This window comes from Triturus cristatus, chromosome 3_1 (genome assembly GCF_964204655.1).
Source record: "Triturus cristatus chromosome 3_1, aTriCri1.1, whole genome shotgun sequence".
NCBI classification, from domain to species: Eukaryota; Metazoa; Chordata; class Amphibia; order Caudata; family Salamandridae; genus Triturus; species Triturus cristatus.
The window spans coordinates 444314675-444338029 of NC_140583.1; the positions used below are offsets into that span (position 1 = coordinate 444314675).

A 23355-nucleotide genomic window follows, 5' to 3' on the forward strand; every position below is an offset into this window, starting at 1 on the left:
ATAAAGGTCTTGGAAATTAAATAGAATGTAATGCGGTATTGATAAAAGACGAACTAGAGCAAGATAATTCGCTGTCTAAAACATAGAAAAGAGGCAACACTGGGATAGAAAGCTGGTATGTAAATAAGGTTAATGATTAAAGGTTACAAAAGAAGGGAGAGTGGAAATCAAGTAGAATTAACAAGTATAATATTTATTTAGCCTCCTGAACGATCCAACCAGAAGCCAGCACAGCTGAAAGAAGATAAGATCAGGAAGCAGACAACCAGTGGCAGTCTCTTCTCTTTTGTTATTTTATCCAATCCCCCTACCCCCTCTAGAGAAGACATTAACGCATCTTTTCTCAGTGCTGCGTTGGTGGTTCTTGGAGGTGGTGTCGGGAAAAGGCATCTCTGTTCCTACGCATGAAAAAAGGGGTTCTGACAGAGTGAAGTGCCCACGTATTGAATTGCGCCTGAACAGAATGGCGGAAGGTTTAGAATTGCAAAAATTAGGTGAGATCCTACAATTAATACAAAAAGAATTAACCACAGTTAGGGATGAGAATAGAGGTTTGAGACAAGAGGTAATGGATACACGAAGAGAAACAGTCGAGTTGGCAGCTAAGATTTCCAGTTTGAATCCAACACCCAGTTTGAAATTCCCAGAAACAGAAGGCGAACACTTAGGCCCCACTTCTAGCGTAACAACACATGTAGTTCATTCTTTATCCCCTGTAATTCCTCTAGCCCCCCCAGAAAGATTCAGTGGTGACCCTCAGAAGGCTCAAATCTTTTTGACACAATGCTCCTTGCACTTTATATGTCGTCCTTCGATCTTTCCAGACGCACAGTCCCGTGTGGCCTTTATTTTGTCATACCTTAGTGGTGATGCTGCTAGTTGGTCTATGCCCTTGGTCACCAGAGACGATGCTCTTCTTTATAATTTTGAAGATTTCAAAAAGGAATTTTTGAGGATATTTGATCGTCGAAAAATTTCTCAAGCCACCGACAACGAACTTTTAGAATTGAAGCAGGGTAACAAGGATCTTGTGGCGTACCTTGCTCAATTCAACAAATTGGTTGTAGAAACGGACTGGCCGGAATGTAAAAGGGCAGCAGTCTTCTATCGCGGACTTAAAGATGAACTGAAGGACGTTCTGGCCCAAATCGACCTACCGATGTTTCAGCCTTAATCGATTTAGTTCTGGAAATGGATTTTCGTCAAAGTGAGAGGAGGGGTAAAAAACGGAAAGATTTTAGATTTAATACGCCAAGATTCGACAGAACTAAAAATGATTCATCGAAAGTACCAGACAGTCAATCTGGAACTGAACCAATGCAGATCGGAGTAGTACGGGGCCCTCTGACCAAGGAGGAGAAGGAGAAAAGACGGCAGAATAACTTGTGCCTGTATTGTGGAGGAAGTGGACACTTTGTCAGAATGTGTCCAAAGAAGCCCAAAATGTTTTCAAAAGAGAAGGAAAACTTCAAACACCACCAATAGGAGGAGTTGGGTTGGTAGGTGCTGAGGATAAGACAACTCCGGAAGAACACCATATAGCCAATACTTTACAATCTTCATCACCACATCTTGTGATTTCAATGAAATTAAAGTTCAGGAATGTCATTCTAACTGAGGTATCAGTTATGATAGATTCAGGGGCAACAGGGAACTTCTGCGATATCAAATATGCGGCCAGCATTGGATTAAGACCAATCTTGAAATAAAAAAGTGAGCCAGTAAGAGCAGTGGATAGAACGAATCTTTCCTCTGGACCAATCACTAGTCACACGGAACAAGTGGAATTAACATTTCAAGAGGAACATCAAGAGATTATCTAGTTCAATTTGATCGATGCTCCTCAATTTCAGATAATATTGGGCCTGCCATGGTTAACGGAACACAATCCAAGTATCGATTGGGGAGCGAGAACAGTGAAGATGAATTCAGATTTCTGTAAAGACAACTGTTTTAATCATCTCGTGGTAACTAAGGAATCAGGACCTGTAACCCCCTTGAGTGAACAAGAAATTTCTGTGTGCGTAATTCACACATGCGAAATACCATCAGAATACAAGGAATTCGAGGAAGTGTTCAACGAGATCGAGGCTGAGAAGTTACCGCCACATCGGCCATTTGATTGCAGAATAGATTTAGAGCCAGGTGCTCAATTGCCTTGTAGTCGAGTGTACGCCTTAACAGAAAAAGAAAATGAGCACCTGAAGGAGTACATTGGGAAATATTTGGCCAACGGTTTTATCCGTCCATCTCAGTCTCCGGTCTCCTCCCCTTTATTCTTTGTGCCCAAGAAGGAAGGCGAGTTAAGAACTTGCATAGACTACCGAGCCATAAACAAGGTTACCATCAAGAATCGGTACCCTCTTCCTCTCATCTCTGTACTATTGGACCAGGTAAAAGAGGCACAGATTTATATGAAACTTGACCTTCAAGGGGCGTACCACTTGATCAGGCTTCGAGAAGGAGACGAGTGGAAAACGGCGTTCCGAACAAAACTAGGTTTGTACGAGTACCAGGTCATGCCTTATGGATTATGCAATGCACCAGCAGCCTTCCAACATTTTATTAATAGTGTCTTGAGTGAGTATATCGATCAATGCGTCATAGTATATATTGACGATATATTGATTTACTCCAGAACTGAACAAGAACATCCAGGCCAGTTGAAGAAAATTCTACAAAGGCTGAAGGAAAATAACTTGTATGTTATATTGGAAAAGTGTGCATTTAGTGTAAGAGAGGTGGAATTACTTGGATTCGTGCTCACACCATTTGGAATCACGATGGATATTAAGAAGGTTAAGGCAGTTCTGGAATGGAAATCTCCAAGTAGTGTGAAAGAATTGCAAAGCTTCATTGGCTTTGCCAATTTTTAACGGAGGTTTGTGAATGAATTTTCGCACAAATTGGTTCCCCTTACTCGATTGCTCAAGAAAGGAGTTCCATTCGAGTGGTCCGAGGAAGCTGAAGAAGCCTTTAGATCTCTAAAAAAAGGAGTTTACCTCCGCACCAATTTTATTACACCCAGACCCCACTGAGCCCTTCTATGTGGAGACGGATGCTTCAGATCTAGCAATTGGAGGGGTCCTCTCACAAAGACACAATAAGACTGGACAACTCCATCCAGTGGCTTACAGATCGAGGAAATTAACACCAGCTGAAATTAACTACACCATTACGGAAAAAGAGCTACTGGCGATTAAAGACGCATTTAAAGAGTGGAGACACTATTTGTTGGGAGCGAGACATACGGTGACCGTGTTCACAGACCATAGAAACTTGAAATTCCTGAAATCTGCTAAAACCCTTACTCCGAGGCAGCTTCGATGGTCGTTGTATTTCGCGGATTTTGACTTTGTGATCACTTTCCGACCAGGAACCAGGAATGGAAAGGCTGATGCTCTGCCGAGAATAAACATGGAAAAGCTTGAAAACGATCAAGAATCAAAGACAATCATTCCAGAACACCAAATAATAGGGGCTGTGAGTCAAGGAACCTTCGAGGAAAAGGTAGCAGGAGCAATGTCACAGAATGAAATGCATGATTGGGCAGAGCAAGAACCATTCCGAAAAATTCAACATGGATTACCATGGCATGAATAAAAATTATATCTGCCTACCCAAGAGCTTCAACGATTAGTTTTAGAGAACAATCATTTTTTTTTTTTTTTGTAAACCTTTATTGTGCACATTTACGTCATCTGACAACGCACAGTCACCGTCCAGGTGGTAAAGCAGTTAAGCAAAATGTACATTTCCAGATATTAGAACACAGCCATTTAGCCGACAACCCGGGGGTCCGGCGGCATCATACAGGGTAACATGTGCACAGAAGGGAGGTGCGTGCGTTGTGAAGGGAGTAGGTGCGTAATGGTACGTATGTGCTTTTTAATTTTAGTGGTGTCCCAGGTGCATGCTATCAATGGTAGAGGATGGCGCTGTGATCTAGCCCACTCCACGGCTACGCCGGCTGCCACCCAAGCCCCGAGCCAGTGACCCAGCGGATGTCTCTGTTTCCCCAGAATGTGGAGGTCTCCGGGTGGTCGAGCGCCAGCAGCGCGCTCAGAGTGTGGGCCGAAGCGCGGCAAGGATAACGCAGTATAGCTCACAGCTACCCATATGGCAGCGCATAGATCTGGCGAGCCTGGTATGCAGCATCGTAGTCCTTACCTATCCTGTTCATGCATAGCAATAGTATGTGCTAGGGTTAAGGTCGTGAACTCAAGTAGGGCTGAGGGGGAGAGGGGGAAAGAAGGGGGGGGGGAGATCAGTCTGCGGCAGAGCAGGAGGGTCATCGACTGTCAGACCGGGCACAGCAGGACCGCGTGGTGTGCGCGGGGAGTCGCAAGCTGGGAGAGGGGAACAAAAGGAAAAGAGGGTTTTCAAGGAGGCTGGGATTCCCTAGTGTCCGTGTCCGCACCCGCCCACCAGCACCCCCAGGGCATCGGGGGCAAGTAGGGGGGGGGGATAAGAGTCGTCCTCCCAGTAGCCCCAGGGCCGTCGCCGCCCCGCCAGCAGAGGTGCGACATGCCCCAGGGATTCAGGTTATCCCCCTATCTTGGCAAGCCCTCTGGAATGTCCCAAGGAGATTATCCCAAAGGTGCGCGATGGGAAACTTCCGGAGCCCTGCCGTTTCCTCGCGAAGGAGCACTGCGTTCTCTGCTTGCGCCCAATTAACAAAAGAGGCTCTGCAGTGGCGTACGTGTGGGGGAACGGTTGCCTTCCAGTGCTTGGTAAGCATGCGTTTGGCCGTGATAAGACCCATGTCCCAAAAGCGTGCCTGCACCTTATTTTCTTTTGTGCGCCGGTAGAGTCCTAGAATGCATGTTTCCCATGTATGCGGGAGCCGCCCATCTGCGCCGCGCGCGAGCAGTGTCAGCACCGTGTCCCAGTACGCCTGTATCTCCGGGCAGTGCCATAGCATATGTAAAAGGTCCGCTCCCGGCAGTAAGCATCGCAGGCTGCATCCGTCCTCGCAAAGTATCTGTTAATTTTATCAGGGGTGAGGTATGCGCGCTGTGGGATGTAGAACTGTATAAGTTTAAAGCGGGGATTACGTGGGATGTTCATCGGGCCGGTCAGTATCATTGCCCATTCCTTGTCCGTCCAGTCTCTTCCCCTGTCCGTCGCCCAGCGCTCCCTCAATGTTATTGTGGATGGCTGCGAATGCGCCTGTAGCGCCTGCGCCAGCCAGTGTACGATGTGCGCGCCATGGCCCATAACGTGTAGGTATTGCATGAAGGTATGCATCGGAGGCTCCTCTGTCATGTCACCCCAGGAAGCCGTGAGTGTGCGCAAGAGGGAGGCGTGTAGGAGAAACTGTCCCGCCGGGAGAGTCGTGTCTTCAGCCAAGTTGGCGAACGTGAGCAGTTCGCCATCAGCATATAGATCGCTCAGTGTGGCCACTCCCGCCTGGTCCCAGCCAGCTAAGTGAGCCTCCGTGAGCGGCCCCGTCGGGCCAGGCATACCCAAGAGTGGCACGCTAGGGGCATAAGGTTTAGTAGCGCGTGTGAGACGAAGGCTCCTCAGAAAGCATCTGCGCGCCACTGCCAGGTAGATTGGGGAGGGGCAGGGTGCGCGGGTTATCGGATGGAACAGCGCATTAATTTGCGTTTGTGTCCATGTAGCCATATGTGTGGCCGTGTCTTCGAGTTGTTTGCCGCTCAGCCATCCCGCCACCCATTGTATCTGCGCCGCGAGATAGTACAGCTCCAGGTTAGGAACCGCCAGGCCCCCCGAGTCTGTGGGCATATATAGTTTAGTCAGCGCCACTCGTGGCCTCCCCTTGTTCCAGATGAGGGAGCGGAGCAGTGCCTCTAGGTCACGAAAGAGCCTAACGGGCACATACAGAGGCATATTCGCGAAGTAGTATAGGAGGCGGGGTAGCACAATCATTTTGGTCAGCGCCACAAGGCTGGGCACGTTTAGGGGTAGGGTATTCCAAAAGCCAATTTACGCTCGGACGGAAGCGATCGCTCGGCAGAGGTTCCCTTCCAAGACATCTGCCGGTGTTCGATATATTTGGATCCCGAGGTATCGGAAAGTGGTGGGATGCCATTGCAGCCTGTCTCCTCCCAGCCGGATGTCGCATTCCTGTACGTCTGGGTTAAAGGGGTACGCCCCCGACTTGGCCCAGTTAACTCTCAGGCCCGATATTCCCTCAAAGGTGCGGAAAATGTCAGCAAGGGAGGCAGGGATGGCGGTTATGTCCCTGACGTACAGCAGCAAGTCATCTGCATACAGTGACACTGCGTGTAAGCCATCCGCCAGCGGGATTCCCCATTCCAGCCCGCGCGCTCTGAGGGTCGTGGCCAGTGGTTCCATGGCCAATGAGAACAGCAGTGGCGACAACGGGCAGCCCTGGCGGGTGCCTCTACAGACCCGGATGGTGTCCGAGAGGAGGCGGCCCGTGCGGACCCGGACCGTCGGCCTGCCGTAAAGTAGGCCAATCATGGTCTGGTATCCCCCCCCCAGTTGATACTTCTCTGTAACCGCCCGCAGGTACGGCCACTCCACAGAATCGAAAGCCTTCTCCAAATCCAATATGAGGCAATTTAGAGAACAATCATGACAGTAAATTAGCCGGACATAAGGGCATACAAAAGACTGAAGACCTGATTAAAAGAAACTATTGGTGGCCACAAATGACAAAGGACATTCACTCTTATGTGAGAGCTTGCGGGGTCTGTGCGCGAGGAAAGTCGGAGAGACAGTCACCTAGAGGGTATCTCCAACCTATGCCCACACCCCCACATCCCTGGCATACAGTTACGGTAGATTTGATAGTGGACCTGCCTTCCAGTCAGGGTTTTAACACCATATTGGTATTTGTGGATGCATTCACCAAGATGGTGCATTTTGTTGCATTAAAGGGAATTCCAGCAGCTAGGGAACTGGCTCACCATTTTGGTGTACACATTGTGCGAGCACATGGTGTTCCTCGAGTGATCATCTCAGATCGGGGATCCCAGTTCCTTTCTCGCTTTTGGAAGGCCTTCATGGACAGTTTGGGAATAGAAACCAAATATTCCACTAGCTATCACCCGGAGACAGATGGGCAAACAGAGAGAGTCAACCAAGAACTAGAACAGTATTTAAGGTTATTTTTGTTAGACCAAGAAGGGGATTGGCCAGAGTATTTGTGGGCTGCAGAGTTTGCACACAACAATGCTAAGAATGTTTCTACAGGGTTCTCCCCTTTCTATCTAAATTATGGTAGGCATCCAAATGCTTCTGTAGTTGGTAAAGAAATCTCAGTCCCAGCAGTGCAGGAAATAGTACAAAATCTAGCCCAAGTCCATCAGACCGCCACTAAAAACATAATACAAGCCAAGCAGACGTACAAAAAATATGCTGATAGGAAAAGAAAGGAAGGTCCTAAGCTGCAAGTTGGAGATAGGGTTTGGCTGAACGCTAAGAACCTCTGACTCAAAGGAGATCGAAAATTTCAACCAAGATTTGTAGGTCCATACCCCATTGAGAAAGTGGTTAATCCAGTGACTTATCGCTTAACCTTGCTACCAGAAATGAAGATCCATCCAGTGTTTCATGTCTCCCTACTAAAAAAAAATGTCCTCAGATGTAAGAGTAAACCTCCCTCCAAAATCTGTGCAATTAGAGTCAGGAGTAGAATTTGAGGTCAAAAGAATTTTAGACGCTAAGAGATCTAAAGGAACAGTTTACTATTTGGTGGACTGGAAGGGCTATGGTCCAGAAGAGCGATCTTGGGAAAAATGTTCTGATGTCCATGCCCCCCGTTTGATACGATCCTTTCATCAAAAATTTCCTCAGAAGCCAAGATTGGAGGGACCTCCTTTGCGAGGGGGTACTGTCAGAACCACTACAGACAAGGAGCCTTCTCTTTGCACTATAAGTGCCAATCAACCAATGGGAAATAAAAAGATCTTAAGAACTCTGACTTGGAGCGAGGCCTGGGAAGTAAGGAATCTTAAGATGGCGATGCTCAGGCAGAGGTGACGTTCTAGTCTTTCTTGTTGTTTCTAAACTCTATGTGAAGCGCTCAACTTAGAACGTTGGCGCACTTCACCTGAATTCGTCACCCTAGTGGTAACGTTTTTTCCTTGAGTCCGAGTTAGTTTAGTGAGGGTTTCTCCCTTTTGGTTACCTGAAAAGAAGTACTTCTGAAGCTAAATTCCTCAACCGTTGCAGAGTCCCTTTGTGTGTCTGTGTGTCTCTCTTCGGGCGCTACCGTTTCCTAAGGTAGCGTTTGCCGGGAGCTCATGCGCAGTTCAAGAAGAGAACAAAATTGATGCGCAGCTACAAGGCTGTACAACCCGCCCACCGTTTGGAAGGAGGAGAAGCAATTAGTCTGAGAGTTACGCGACTGTTAGTTGCGTTAGCTCCATTCGTCGAGACAACGTTTGACAGGAGATTCGAGTGAAAAGTTTTTTGAAGCATTTCGTGAAGCAACCAGAGCTAAGTCTAGAACTTATTTAGTACAGCAGTTTAAAGTTATAATGTTATTAAGGAAATAAGTGTTGATAGTACTTACCAAGTTCCATCTCTTAAACAAACTGTTCCCTGCAGTTTAAAAAGAAGAAAACACGAGTATTAAAATATTTCCAAAGAGTATAGAAAAGACAGGTATGATAAAGGTCTTGGAAATTAAATAGAATGTAATGCGGTATTGATAAAAGACCAACTAACATATTGTGTTAACATTTAGAAAGACAGAAAAGAGTTAGCGGAGCAAGATAATTCGCTGTCTAAAACATAGAAGAGAGGCAACACTGGGATAGAAAGCTGGTATGTAAATAAGGTTAATGATTAAAGGTTACAAAAGAAGGGAGAGTGGAAATCAAGTAGAATTAACGAGTATAATATTTATTTAGCCTCCTGAACGATCCAACCAGAAGCCAGCACAGCTGAAAGAAGATAAGATCAGGAAGCAGACAACCAGTGGCAGTCTCTTCTCTTTTGTTATTTTATCCAATCCCCCTACCCCCTCTAGAGAAGACATTAACGCATCTTTTCTCAGTGCTGCGTTGGTGGTTCTTGGAGGTGGTGTCGGGAAAAGGCATCTCTGTTCCTGCGCATGAAAAAAGGGGTTCTGACACTTACGTCTGATATCACGCAAGACTCCGGATTAGGCCCCAATACAAGATCCCCTTATGGTAACTTTGAATACTTCCCATAGCACTCCTGCGCTGTCCACAGTCCCCTCGTTTTCCTGAAAATAATTTTTTATTGCCTCGGCTATAGCCTGCTTGAATACAGGATCTTTAAGTTCTGAAGGTTGAAGCCTCCACGCAAAGGGTGGTTTCTGATATGCTGGGAGCTGTAGCGTGAGGAGGACCGGGGAGTGGTCAGACAGAGTGCGATCCTCATGCGACACAGCTACAGTCCAAGTGCAGACCATCTCCCAGACCAGCCAAAAATCAATACGGGACCAGGACCCGTGCACAGAGGACGCATATGTGCCCTCCCGACCAGCGGGGTGTCGTTTGCGCCAAATGTCATGCAAATGGCCAGTGTCCAGAAGCCCCATTAACATGTCCGCAGCACGTTTAGGCCTGGTCTCGCTACAGCCAGTTCTATCCATGGTAACATCCAAGCACAAATTAAAATCCCCTCCCATATGATTGCTGCCGGAGGAAACTCCGATATTCTGCGCCACACATCCAAGAAAAATGCGGGGTCATCCACATTAGGACCATAGACATTCACAATCAGGACACTCTCTCCACCTAAGCGCCCATGCTCTATCACAACTCGCCCACAATCGTCCACTTCAGATCTAAGCACAGTGAAGGGTACACCCTTTTTCACCAGGGTTAGAACACCTCTAGAGTAGGTGGAAAAGGAAGACGCAGCTTTCACACACGTCCAACGGGTGCCTAGTTTACTCGCAGATTCCACAGTTAAATGAGTTTCTTGTAAGAGGGCTATCTGCACTCCCATGCGGTCTAAATATGCAATCACCGATCTATCTTTTTAGGTGTGTTAAGGCCACGTACATTCCAAGTAAGGAACTTGATTACATTATGCATTGTGGAAGGCCGGCCATAAGAGGAAGCATAAAAAATATAACGGGTAGCTGACACCCAAAGTACAATCGCCTACCCACATAGTGGTTGTCCGAACTATGGTAACCATCTTACTGCCTTCCCCGAACCAAACCCCACCAACCCCCCACCCACTTCAGCTGCCCCAACATGCCAAAGCCATCCCAATGCCCATCCCTACCACCCCCCAAAGACCCAACAACGGCATTACAGATTTGGGGTACACCCATTTACGGGGGGCACAGAGTGCTGCTAGCCTCCACCGGGTAGGAGGTGGCCGAGCAAGCCCAATATGCGGCAATGCAGAAACTTGTCTAATTCAACTCACCCTTCTTTAAGCAAAATACCGCATCCTCCTGGACAAAGTCAGGGCTAAGGGAGAACATAACAAGCATGACCTCAACTGTGTCCATGAGATTACCATTTATAAAGGACTCTTCCACCAGCCCTTAGTGGTCCAGCATCCTACCAATTGTAAGAACATAGGGACTGTAGACCCCGTAGGGCAACAATGCCAGTGTTAAATATAAACATTTTTCATGTGCGATGAAGCAGGTAACAGGAAAACAGTTAGTGCAATTCAATAGCACATACAACAAAGTGGGTGCAGTCTAAGAAACCAAGTGTATATAGGAGTTCGAGACAGTTGCTATATCCACCACCACTACTCCTCCTCCGCAGGTGCAGTACTAGACTCACGTCTCCTGCGCTTCAACTGCTTGGTGTGTTCCATCGCGGCCTTCGGGAATGAGAAAATCTTACTGTCGCCGTCAACGCCTATACGGAGACGGGCTGGGTAAAGCATAGCGTATGGGACCCCTTCAGATTGTAGAAACTTTTTTACGGTGCCGAATTCTCGTCGGGCCGCTTGGACAGCCACCGTACAATCAGGGAAGAAGGCCACGGTGTTGCCCTGATGAGTGATAGTTCTCTTCTCTCCTTCCAGCCGTAATGTAGTGTCTCGATCTCTATAGTTGAAGATCCTAGCTATAATGGGGTGAGGAGGCGCCCCAGGGATCGGTCGGGCAGCCAAAGAGCGGTGGGCGCGCTCCACTATAAACATTGTAGACAGTTGTTCCATGCCAAAAAGGTTTTCAATATAGGTCTTCATTTTACCCACATTCGTGGACTCTGGCAGCCCGGTAATGCGAATGTTGTTGCGCTGAGACCGTGCTTCTAAGTCCTCATTCTTGGCCTGGATGAGGGCTAAAACTTTCTCCATATTTAAAGTCTTGTCTGCAACGGAACTCAACCCATCTTCCGTGGCTGAAACCCTTCGTTCCACCTCCCCTACGCATGCATTCTGTTTCTCAAGCTGGGAGGACATGTGGTCCAGGTGATTATTTATTGCTGCCATCGTGCCCTCAACGGACTGCAGGGTTCGCTGCATGGCCATTAACGTGTAGTCCAGCATGGGGGGGCTGTCTGCGGGGACATCTGCCTCCGAATCCGATGCAGCTTTCTGCAGGGACATATTAAGCTTACACGATTCAAAATTTAGGCGTGGTTGTGACTTGTCGGTTCTCCCCATGGCTCCTGACCAAGCACCCCCAGTGGTGGAGGAAAGTTCCAAAACAATGGACACAGATGGTAGTGAAAAGGTCCTCAGGCACAGAGCACTGGCGTCTAGGCTCTGCAACCACCCCCAAGCACTTTATGCAGTACCTCTGATCAAGCCAAGCACCTCAGTGGGACCCGCAAGCCGGGAGGTGCTATGATACAACTCCCCCAAGGCGACAAAACCAGCCAGCCCGCAATATTGCCAATGCGTGCTCCTCTGGGCAAGTCCAGTGCTCCACTGATTAGGCCATACCAGGCTCAGTAAAATGCAGGGGTTGATAGAGCACCGAGATCCCTGACTGCTGGCAGAGCGGGCGATGCAGCAGGCTATGTCCACCAGCCCAGGATCTCGGAGTACGGGCACCCAACAGTGATGTGGCAGACAGCAGGCCCAACGATGCCTCTTCCCGCAGCCGCTGCCGCCCGCTCCAATTAGGCCGCCCACGTTACACCTCGCGCCAGCTGCAGGCCGTGGCCCGAGCACAATGCCCGCGCTCACCTCCGCAGCCCGAGCCTCGGCCAGGCCACTACCCCACTCACTGCGACCGGCGCCGGCGGGCGTCCGGAACTTCAAAGAGCCACAGCCAGCGCCCGCACCAGGGGTGGCCTCCTCAGTCGCCGGGATCCACTCACAGCACTCGGCCCGGGTCTCACAGCTCACCCAGCCACTGCAGGCAATTCCGCTCACCACCGACTTGGAGCGCACAGTATCACCGCAGAGTAGTCCGTGGCAGCCACGGGGCACTGCTCCCAAAAGAGCAAAGCAGGATGTATGGAGATCTAAGCCGACACGCCAAAGTTCCGCAGTAGAGAGAGGCCTATAACATCTCGGCGGCCGCCATGTTCTATGCCGCGATGTTAGCTCAGCACAGACTCATCCGCCTGCCTTCAGCGAATTTCCAGGGCCACAATCGCCTCCAGCAGACGCAGCCGGGGACCAGGAAGCCTCACCGGTATTTAGCTGGCGTTAATAGCACTGGATGCAGCAGATAATGAGCGGATCGTGGCTCGGCCGGGCAGAGCATCACAGCAGTGTGGCGATCTTGTCTTGCGCCCTCTAGCGCCCCGAAGTTTAAATTGTTTATTTCAGATTTTACCATTAATTATTATACAGCATACACATTATGTTACACGTTGGAATCAATACATCTTATTATATTCTATACACTTTTACTTATGACCTCTTTCTAGAATTAAATCAACTGCACCCTAGTTAGCTCAATGTCCTTTTGACTCCACAAATGCCTTATTGAATGTTCTCACTTTCATACACCAATTGAACTTAACCCTAGTTTCGAAATAAGTTTTCGTAACACTACTAGTGGAAAAGCATGTTAATTTTACAACCACCCTATCCACATAAATATATATTCACTATTGAGCTCTTTTTGGTCATTTGTTAGTTCTGGGTGGTTACTAAATGAAGCATAGTTCTTCACGTTCACTGGGTGGTTACTAAATGCAGCATAGTTCTTCAGTGAAGGACATCGTAGTCACTAAGCTTTTAAACAGTGAGTGCTGTTGGAAGAGAAAGGTTTTTAGTTGTTTTCAGAAACAAGCAGGACCATCGCGTTGTCTGATTTTGCCCTGGAGAATAATTTGTGTGAGGCTTGGTCGGACATGAATTTCCTAATTTCAAGATTTTGATCTTTAAAATCTGTTCTATAGAGAACAAGGGAGAAACGTGCAAAAGAAAAGGACTGTCTGGCATCCCTTTTGTAGAACTAAACAGCATGGTAGTACTACCTTACTCCTACATCTCACTACAGCTGTACTGTTTTCATACAATGATATGATCAATGAGTGGCCTCTAACATCCATAATGTTGTCTACTCCCCACTGGAATAACCTGTAAACAAAGATGGGTGCTCAATTTAAAAAGAAGTCTATCCTTTGCCTTATCACTGCGCGCTCCAGTAGGGCATACCCAGAGGCTGGTCCCGGACTCATACCTGCAGCCCAACTCAGGGTAGAGGCGAGTAGCCCGAGGGCCAACGAGATTGAGAGACCGAAAGGGATGTGACTGGGCGCTCCTGATATGTAAGCCTATATGATAATGGCGCTATCGCTTGTGCCTACGTGTATAACTGTTTATAAATGCCAATAAAAATGTTTTACAAAAAAAGTCTATCCTTTGCCTTACCTGATCTTTATATATTTCCCCACTGATCTTTTCAGAATTAAATAATGATTACTTGTCAGATATCCAAGACTGAAACTTAAACTTGCCTGATTAAAGGAAATAATATTTGACCAACATTTCATATACAAATCGCCTAAAACTGTCTTGTGTATTAAAATTAATGACTGAGATATGACTTTAAATATGATTTCAAATCATCTTAGAATAAGTAAAAAATTAATTACCTTTATAACGATGCCACTAAGCCCTGCTTTCCTCGCTCAGTTATAAACCAGCGGCAATATTGCTCTCTCCCTCAGACTCATCTTTTTTTGCATTGATAGCCAACAGAATGCGTGTGCAGTCATGAAGCATTGGATGCTCCACGAACAGGGTTAGGCAATGATTTGTAGCATGGTGCAGTACCAAAGCTCATTTATAGATGTCACTGTCGAGTCAATGACAAACACGTGACATACTAGTCTGCAGATTGACAGGCTGTAACATTTGACTCCAGCAGTAGAGTGAGGCTACCCTAAATAGCTTGTAGAAAAGGAATTAATACATTTCTGTCATCATGATTGCCAGCCTGCATTCCTGTTATTTTAAAAATCGCCCTTTGTCATAACAATATCACAGTACTCAGAACATTTTAACCTAGAGTAACCTAATCGGAGTGTGATAAAGACCTAAGCTTTCAACCTGTCAGTTTATGAATATTCCATTGGTGGTATTGCCTCACAAACCCAGCTTAGAAGTATTTATTTTTGATTTACCATTGTTAACAGTAACAAATCCCTAGGTGCAATCCTATATAAAAAGCTCCAAAATAAAAGACTCAACTTACAATTTGCAAATCAACACCATAGCCAGAAATGTTCAATATCTTGCCTTCTCGGAGTAATTTGTCATTACATATAGAGCAAGATCCATTAATTCTTGTTCAATTCAATTGTCCACATCCTCTTCTTAATGGCGGCCGCGCGCAGCAGGCGCGCCTAAGGCAAGCCTGTCTGTGCCTGGACCGTGCTGAGCGCCTGACCCACTGGCCCCCGCGACCTCCACGATGCCTGAAGCCGCTACGACGCCAACATTCTCCACGAACTCAATGTCGGACGATCATCCACCTGCTTCCAGGCCACCCCCAAGCTCACCCACGGACCCTTCTCCTGCTGGAGCTGCAGCTTCACCAGCCGCCGAACACCTGCACGTCCTGCCCCACCCGCCAGGGCAGGACGCAACCATCTCAGATGCATACTACTCAACACCTGCTCCGTCCACAAGCATGCCATCGAACTCTGGGACTTACTAGACTCATCCTCCTCGGATGTCGCCTTCCTAATGGAGACCTGGATGAACCCCTCCTCGACACCCGACATTGCCATAACCATCCCGGACGGCTACAAGATCATCCGAAGGGACCGCACCAACAGACTAGGAGGAGGAATCGCCATCGTCCACAGGAATGCCCTCAGAATTTCAACCAGCACCGAAGACACCTCCAGCGCCGCCAAACACCTGCACTTCCAGATCCACATCGATCCCAACACCACCCTCAGAGGAACCCTCGTCTACAGACCCCCCGGATCCCAGCAACAGTTCAGCGACTCCATCACCGACATCGTCAGCATGTACACACTTGCATCCACAGACTACATCCTCCTCGGAGACCTGAACTTCCACCTCGAGAACACCAACAACAGCAACTCCACCACCCTGCTTGAAAACCTCGCCAACCTCTGACTCAAACAGCTCGTCACGACACCCATCCACTCCGCCGGACACACGCTCAACCCCATCTTTTCCGCCAGCAACCACGTCACCTTCAGCCACACCACCGGACCAACTGCCGCTGCATCCACTTCACCTTCGAGAAACCCACCACACACAACCACCCGCAACGGATCCCCCACCACAGCTGGTACAAGGTCACCGAAGACCAGCTAATCACCACCCTCGCCCGAGACCCACCAACCGACACCGCCGCCCGCAACCTCAGGCAATGGATCGACGACTGCGCCAACACTCTTGCCCCGATCAAGAAACCCTCAGACGCACCAACATAAAGGCCATATGGTTCACCTCCAGGCATCCAAGCAGACTTGCCGAAGACTCAAGAAAAAGTGGCGCCACGAACAGACACCGGACAACCACGCAGCCCTCAAGAACGCCAGCCGCAAGCACCACCAACTCATTCGAACCACCAAAAGGACCTCCTTCAAGGAACGCATCGACAACAACGCGCACAACAGCGAAGATCTCTTCAACATCATGAAGGAACTCTCCAACCCCAGCTCCAGCTCTAACGACATCCCACCGTCGCAAGACCTCCGTGACTCCCTAGCCACCTTCTTTCACTGCAAGATCACAGACATCCATGACAGCTTCAACACCCAGACCCTCCCGACAGCCGCCGACACCTGCCCTCACCACATCTTCAACAAAGCGAACTCCATCATCGCACCCCAACAGATTTTCAACAGGTCCTTCGAAACCGCCACCTTCCCAGAGAGCTGGAAGCACGTTGAGATCAACTCCCTACTCAAGAAACCCAAGGCGGACCCAAAGGACCTCAAGAACTTCCGGCCCACCTCCCTGCTACCGTTCCCGGCGAAAGTCATCTAGAAGATTGTCAACAGGTCACTGACTCACTTCCTCGAGGAGAACAACAGCCTGGACTCGTCCCAATCCGGATTACGCAGCAACCACAGCACCGAAACCACCCTCATTGCCACCACCGACGACATCAGGACCCTGCTGGACAATGGCGAAACCCTCATCCTCCTGGACCTCTTGGCCGCCTTCGACACCGTCTGCCACCACACCCTATGTACACACCTCCACGACGCAGGGATCCACGACAAAGCCCTGGACTGGATCACCTCCTTCCTCACCGACCTCCATTCCGATCTGAAGCCACCAAGATCACCTGCGGCGTACCCCAAGGATCATCCCTCAGCCCAACCCTTTTCAACGTCTACATGGCACCGCTCGCCAACTTCGTCCGATCGCACAACCTCAACATCGTCTCTTATGCCGACGACACCCAGCTGATCCTCTCCCTCACCAAGGACCCCGCCACCGTCAAAACCAACCTCCATGAAGGAATGAAGGTAGTCACCGAATGGATGAAGAACAGTCGCCTGAAATTGAACTCGGACAAGACGGAGGTCCTCATCGTCGGCTCCACCCCCTCCGCCTGGGACGACTCCTGGTGGCCGGCCACACTGGGAGCCTTACCGACACCCACCGACCATGCACGCAACCTGGGGTTCATCCTGGACTCATCGCTTTCAATGACCCAGAAAGTCAACGCCGTCTCCTCCTCCTGCTTCAACACCCTCCGCATGCTTCGCAAGATCTACAGATGGATCTCCACCCGAACCAGAAGGATGGTCACCCAGGCCCTCGTCAGCAGCAGACTGGACTACGGCAACGCCCTCTATGCGGGAACCACGGCCAAACTCCAGAAAAGACTACAACGCATACAAAACGCCTCCGCACGCCTCATCCTCAACATCCCCCGCCACATCACAACACACCTGAGAGACCTGCACTGGCTCACTGTCATCAAGAGGATCACCTTCAAGCTCCTCACCCACGCTCACAAAGCACTCCACAACGCTGGACCAGTATACCTCAAGAAACGACTCACCTTCTACACCCCGAACCGTCAGCTTCGCTCCGCTGACCCCGCCCTCGCCACCGTCCCACGCATCCACAGAACGACCAGCGGCAGCAGATCATTCTCCTACCTCACTGCCAAGACATGGAACACCCTTCCCACCCACCTGCGACAGACCCAGGACCTGCTGACCTTCAGGAGACTTCTCACGACCTGGCTGTTCGAGCAGTAGCATTCTCCCCCCCGCCCTCAGCGCCTTGACACTCACGGGTGATTAGTGCGCTTTACAAATGCTCTGATTGATTGATTGATTGATTGAACGATTGAATTACTGGTACTTTCCAGCATCGACTATTGTAACTCTCTCTTGACTGGTCACGCCAAAACCCATCTCACTCCTCTTTAATCAATCCTACCTTCAGCAACACTCTTAATGTGTGGGGCCAAAATGAATGACCACCACTCACGATTGCTGGTTACACTCCCCTGGCTGTCTGATAAAGCTAGGGCTATATACAAGAAGGTTTTTATCACTCATAAGACTCTACCCACATCCACTCCACATTACCTGGATGACAAACTTAAACTATCTGGGGGCACTAGTCCATTGCGAAATGCTGAAGCACCGCTGCTAGAACCCCTAACGTTTAAAAAAGGAATGACTGGTGGCTCAGTCCTTCTTAGGAAGTGCAACCAGAATATGGAACTCCTTACCGCCGAACACATGCACCACACTTTGAAGATTGTCTCTAAATCTGAGCTGAGGGCCCTTTTCCTTCAAAGACATTTAGCTGACCTCTCATCCCCAGTTTTAACCTCTCTGGTTTAGTCTTAGCTCTGATCAGTGCCTTCGGATTTACTGCACTTCTTCCATTTTGTTAGTCTGCATCTTTAACGTAGTGCCAGTCAACACCTTGTAATGCAGACTGTGACTGCTGCAACAAATACTATACTCCAGTGTTCAGGGCTTTTTAAATGTACCTACATCTTCAGATAATGTAATTCTGTGCATTATGTAGTGATCGGTTCTTATACTCGAATGAACCAATATCTTTGAATAATGACATTTTTTATTTGTTATGATGATCTATTTCTCTTTTAAAGCTCTCTAGCTCCTTTGGGTAATGTTGCGCTATATAAATATGGAAGTATATTTTAGAAAAGACAATATGGAAAATCAGGCAGTAAACTAGTGTGCGTGTACAGGGTCATATCAGCAGGTACGAGGTCCAAACAAATGTACGAAATATAGAAAAAAGCGCAACAGAAGGACATACAGGTTTTTTTTAGTGAAAATGATTTGTGTGTGCCCCATTCCGACTGTTCGAAAGGCCCGTATTTGTTATCTTAAAGAAATAACCTAAGGTCCCACTCACAAGTCTGGTGGAGCTCTATCCCTGGGTGGGATACAGCTCTGCCTTTTCATGGGAGAGCTAGTATTCCAGCAAGGAGACTTACCAGGCTCGGAAATACCGGACCTGCTGAAATCCGGTCAGTAAAATGGCATAGAGATAGTGCAGGAGCTGCAAGCTCAAGGCAGCCAGACCCCTTCCTGATCCCCTTCTACATCAAAGGGAAATATGCAGTTCTTTTCCTGCCAAGCCACAGCTTTCCATGCCTCCTGACACCCTCCCCACATTGCAAAGATCAAACATTTGCATTTACCACAGCAGGTGGTAAGGAGAGCTAAATTGTCCATGGAATGGGAATCACTTGCAGTAAAGGACCCGGTAAATAGCAGTGCACATGGTTTATCCCAATTCTGGGGACAATATCTCATAATATCATGGGGCACAAGTGCAATTAACACCTGCAATTAGTAAATCCGGACACCATCGCTCCCCAAACTTTCCCTGCAATATCCCCCCGCCGCCCCCCAAGCATCACCCCCAAAACCACCACCCCCGCCCCATTGCCACGAAAATGTTAATTGGGCCCTGAGTATCAACACATGGATGCTAATATTACTTATTTGAGGCGAATGTCAAAATAAAACTGAATAGTAACGGTTTAATAGGGCTAACTATGACAACTGTATAAAGCACATAAACTCTATAAGGAATGAACTGGCCTTTCTGCACAAATATGTAATAGACTGTTCCAAAGAAATTCAAACATTTCAATCTCCACACTTAAGTTGTAGCACATCTCTGGAGTATTTATAAAAAGCACATCCAGAGATGAACCTCAAGAGAGTCTTGGGAGTCAAGTGAACTTGGGTAAGTGGTTGAAAACAGATGCTTTGTGTTTAATGCTTCATGTTGGGTTTAGATAGCTTGGTTCTGGATGAGTTTTTTCTTAGTTCACAAAACATTGAATCATTACTGTATTTTTGAAAAATTAAATATCTTGACTTGGAATTGATCCTAGGGTGATGGAACCGTGGTGGAAGTCCCCGCTGAACACTCTACTATTAGAGAGAAAGTAAGGATTAAATTTCAATCATGTTACCTCTATGTTAATAAAATACATCATACTTTTGGGAACCAATTTTGTCAATCATCAAGCATTCTTCCTGAATTTCTAGACACCAAGATATTAAACATTCACTGTGTACCTGGGTTATTCTTTCATGGCTTCATTTTTTTAGACTCTTAACCTCTCTCGTGTGTCACTTTTTGTTGGGCCAGTTGTAGTCGATCTTTGTTTTTCACGCTAGACATACATTCGATGACTAAATATAGCTCAGTTTTGTTTACCTTGAGTTTCCTAAATTATATGATGTGCTCCTGTATGCTTAAGTGTGACTTACAATTGTTTTTCTTTCTATTTCTTCAGTTGCCAGTGGTTATTAGGGTACCCAGGCTAGAGTACTCTGCACTTACTTTATGTGGAATGCCCTTTTCCTTGTTAGGATTTGGAGACATTATTGTCCCAGGTGAGTGAAGTATATTATTAGTTTTAAGTTGCCTACAAATAAGTCAAAAACATTTTTAAACTCTTTAGATTTTTTTTTTAAAGGTTTCGAATGTAAAGAAGGGAGGACCAAGCACAGCTATATCGCTGCCACAAGCACCAAAAATGCCTCCTTTAGTGTATGCTTCCTCTTCACGTAGTATGTTTGTGATACCCTTGCGTTTATTGACTACTCGTTGACGAGGTAGCCAACACTTGGAACTTTTGAAAACTCTGAAAGGGCGTTTAAATTCATACATGAATTTTAATACTCATAATTACTGAAAGCTCTGAACAATCCAATACACACCAGTGTACAAACTTAGTTATCTACTGGACAGGACCATTGAAAGATTTTCCAGGGCAATTGGACCATACAAATAGCAGGATAGAGAAGATGTAACTAGCCTTAAAATGGAAAGGGTCAGAGATGAATGCCAGGCAACGTCAGAAAACTCAACACAAATGTGAGTAGGGGTGCACGTAAGGTAGAGGCAACGTGTAAAGCAGACTCACACAATGTGTAAATACAACACCACTCCTATGCGTGACCTGTTTTGTGGCATCATGGCCAAAAATGAAATGTTTACAATGTGGAGTCTCTTCCTGCCTCTCTGTTTTGGTATTCCAGAATGAATCGATCTTTTGGGAAGTATCCGGATACTTTAGGTTATGTGCGTTGTTTTTATTGTCACAATAATCATAAACCCAGTAAATAAATATTGTTAATGAATTGCTACTCTGCATGGGAAAAAGACTTCTGCTGCAGGGTTTGAATTGTTCGGGAACCTCGCCTTAGAAGCAGTTCGGAAATCTCGGGGTTTTCATATATTTTATCAGTCACGCAATAAACGTAGCAAGTAGGAAGATACTATGAAAAATACAAAAATTACCCCATATTCATTACAGGTCTCCCTCTTCTCATAAGATGTCTGAAAGGTCATTTGTTAATTAAAGGTCACCACTTGTTCAGTATTTGTTGGGTAGATAGCCTGTTTTTGTTTGGTAACTGGCAAAACTAATGTACTGTAATGCTAAGATTCAACTTGCTGATATGGCATAAATTGCCTAAATGTACCATAGCTGTACACTTGAGGGTCGGTCTACAAAGGTTATCTCTGGAATGGCTCCAAATAATTTCATATAGATAAACGCTTCAGAGCACCCTGTCTCATTGAATCAATGATCCCAGTGGAACTATGAATGGGGGATGACGAAGAAAGTGGAAAATGTACAGCGTGAACAATACAACCAACTCGAAGTACCAGCAGCAAAATCTTAACATCAGCCTATAGACACCGGGCAGAAACATCAGACCAGTGCCTTTATGTGAACACAAGATGAACTGTAGATAGCTCAACCCAGTATCGTTATCACTCAGGGGTCTGATTAGTGGTCTCTGTAAAGGAAAGATATTCCCAGGATTCATGACTATCAAAACCCTCTCACCCGCCCACACTCGCATTTATTTAAAATAAAACGCCAACTTAATCATCCCCTTTCATCACAGTCTGTAATTCTTGCCTGCACCTCATTCTCACTTGACAGAAGTCCAGAATAATATGCACTTTGGAGGCCTTATACACACAATGGAATCTCTCTTCATAGCCACTATCGTCACCAATTCACGCTGACCAGAGTTGACCAATTCTGCCAGCACTCTTCTGAAACCTCTTTGGACACAGTGTTCTTAGTAGGCAGGTGGGAGACCTCTAACAGCCCCTCAGCAACAAGACCACTATAGAAGACCCTCTGTTGCTGAAAAGTCTCACTGTCGAACTGTTTGTGGCCTCATCATTTTTCTAAAGTTTGGAGATGGATGCAGCTGTGAATCTTAGATCCTTCTGTCACTTCGTTCTCTGGCTTTGTCTTTTCCTTGATCAATGATGCTGTTCTTTAATGTTTATTGTTCAGAATTGATGCTCTGTATTGTAGTTGCTTGCACATCATGCTGATACTCTTGGTGTATATACACATACATATATATTTAATACATTTCAATAGTTTCAAACGTCTGGTACATCTGTGATGTATCAGTATCCGTCGTCCCTATGGTGCACATTCGCACTTTCACTCGAGTTTCCAAGGCAACCATGCCACTGTTAGTGGCAGATATACGACCTCTAGTCTTTCCCCTGCCCCCTTCAGCACACATTTCTTACTATCAATATGGTACAAGATGCTATGCTGATCCATCAAGCATCAGCAGGATTTTAGATTCATCCTGTGAAACGCCTGCAATTGCATCACCAAGATCTTCAGAATTATCTTCCCAGGAGCCCATTAATAGCTGATATCTCAGGGCTGGCTCTTGTTTATTTTCATTGTGGTCCGTGTCCACCCACCCATTGCCTCAAAACACTTTATTTGTCATTCCAGTGACAGATGAGCACCTAGCATACCAAGCTTCCTTTCTGCTGCCTTCCTCTACAGCTGCTATTCCCTGCCACTTCGTTTCTATGAAGGGGCTACTACATAGCATCTGGTACCTCCTCTGGTAGGGAAGGGGGAGATATCCAGGCAGGTTTGGTTCGGGGTGCCTTGCTGTTTACCACTTACAAATTCCCAACAGAAATGTGGAAGAACATGGCTACTCATTCAGGTGCAGCCATCTTGCCTGATGCTGAACCGCAGCTCCACAAGTCAGTTCTGATCTCTGTCTCACTCTAGTCAAGTAGCACCCACTGAACCCAGATTCATGTGCCATCTCTCCCGCTTACTTACGCTTACTGAAACCCATGAATAACAAACCCTCGTACATTTCCAGTCATCACTTTCTGCTCCAGAGATTAGAGCTGCTCCAGAGCTACAGGTGAATGCAGACATCTTTATAACTCAGCAAGCCACCCCCTGTATAAAATAGCTTTAGGTTGAGATGGACTTTGGCTGTACTCCATTGTTGCTTTTCCATTTTATGACCGCTAGACTGGTGAGAAGTTGTGCCTGTCCGCCTACGTACTGTCTCTGCTACAGTGCGTGGACAATGACATCTACATGTACTGCAATGGAGAGCGATTGTTATATGTTCACCATTCACTCCCAGAAGAAACTACCCTTGCTGCTGCAGGTAACCCCCACCACTAGCGTGCTGCTGAAAGAGAAGCAGCAATGTGCCTTGCCGTATGTGT

At 47.2% G+C, this 23355-nt stretch overlaps 1 protein-coding gene across 1 annotated transcript in view; it reads left to right on the forward strand.

The window, feature by feature from the left end:
* The window catches only part of SPPL2A (signal peptide peptidase like 2A), a 291455-nt gene that overhangs the window by 180241 nt on the left and 87859 nt on the right, over window positions 1-23355 (forward strand). The window contains exons 12-13 of the mRNA XM_085644242.1: window positions 19703-19756; window positions 20111-20210. Coding sequence (XP_085500368.1) covers window positions 19703-19756; window positions 20111-20210 — 154 coding nt within the window. The remainder of the gene's footprint in view (window positions 1-19702; window positions 19757-20110; window positions 20211-23355) is intronic.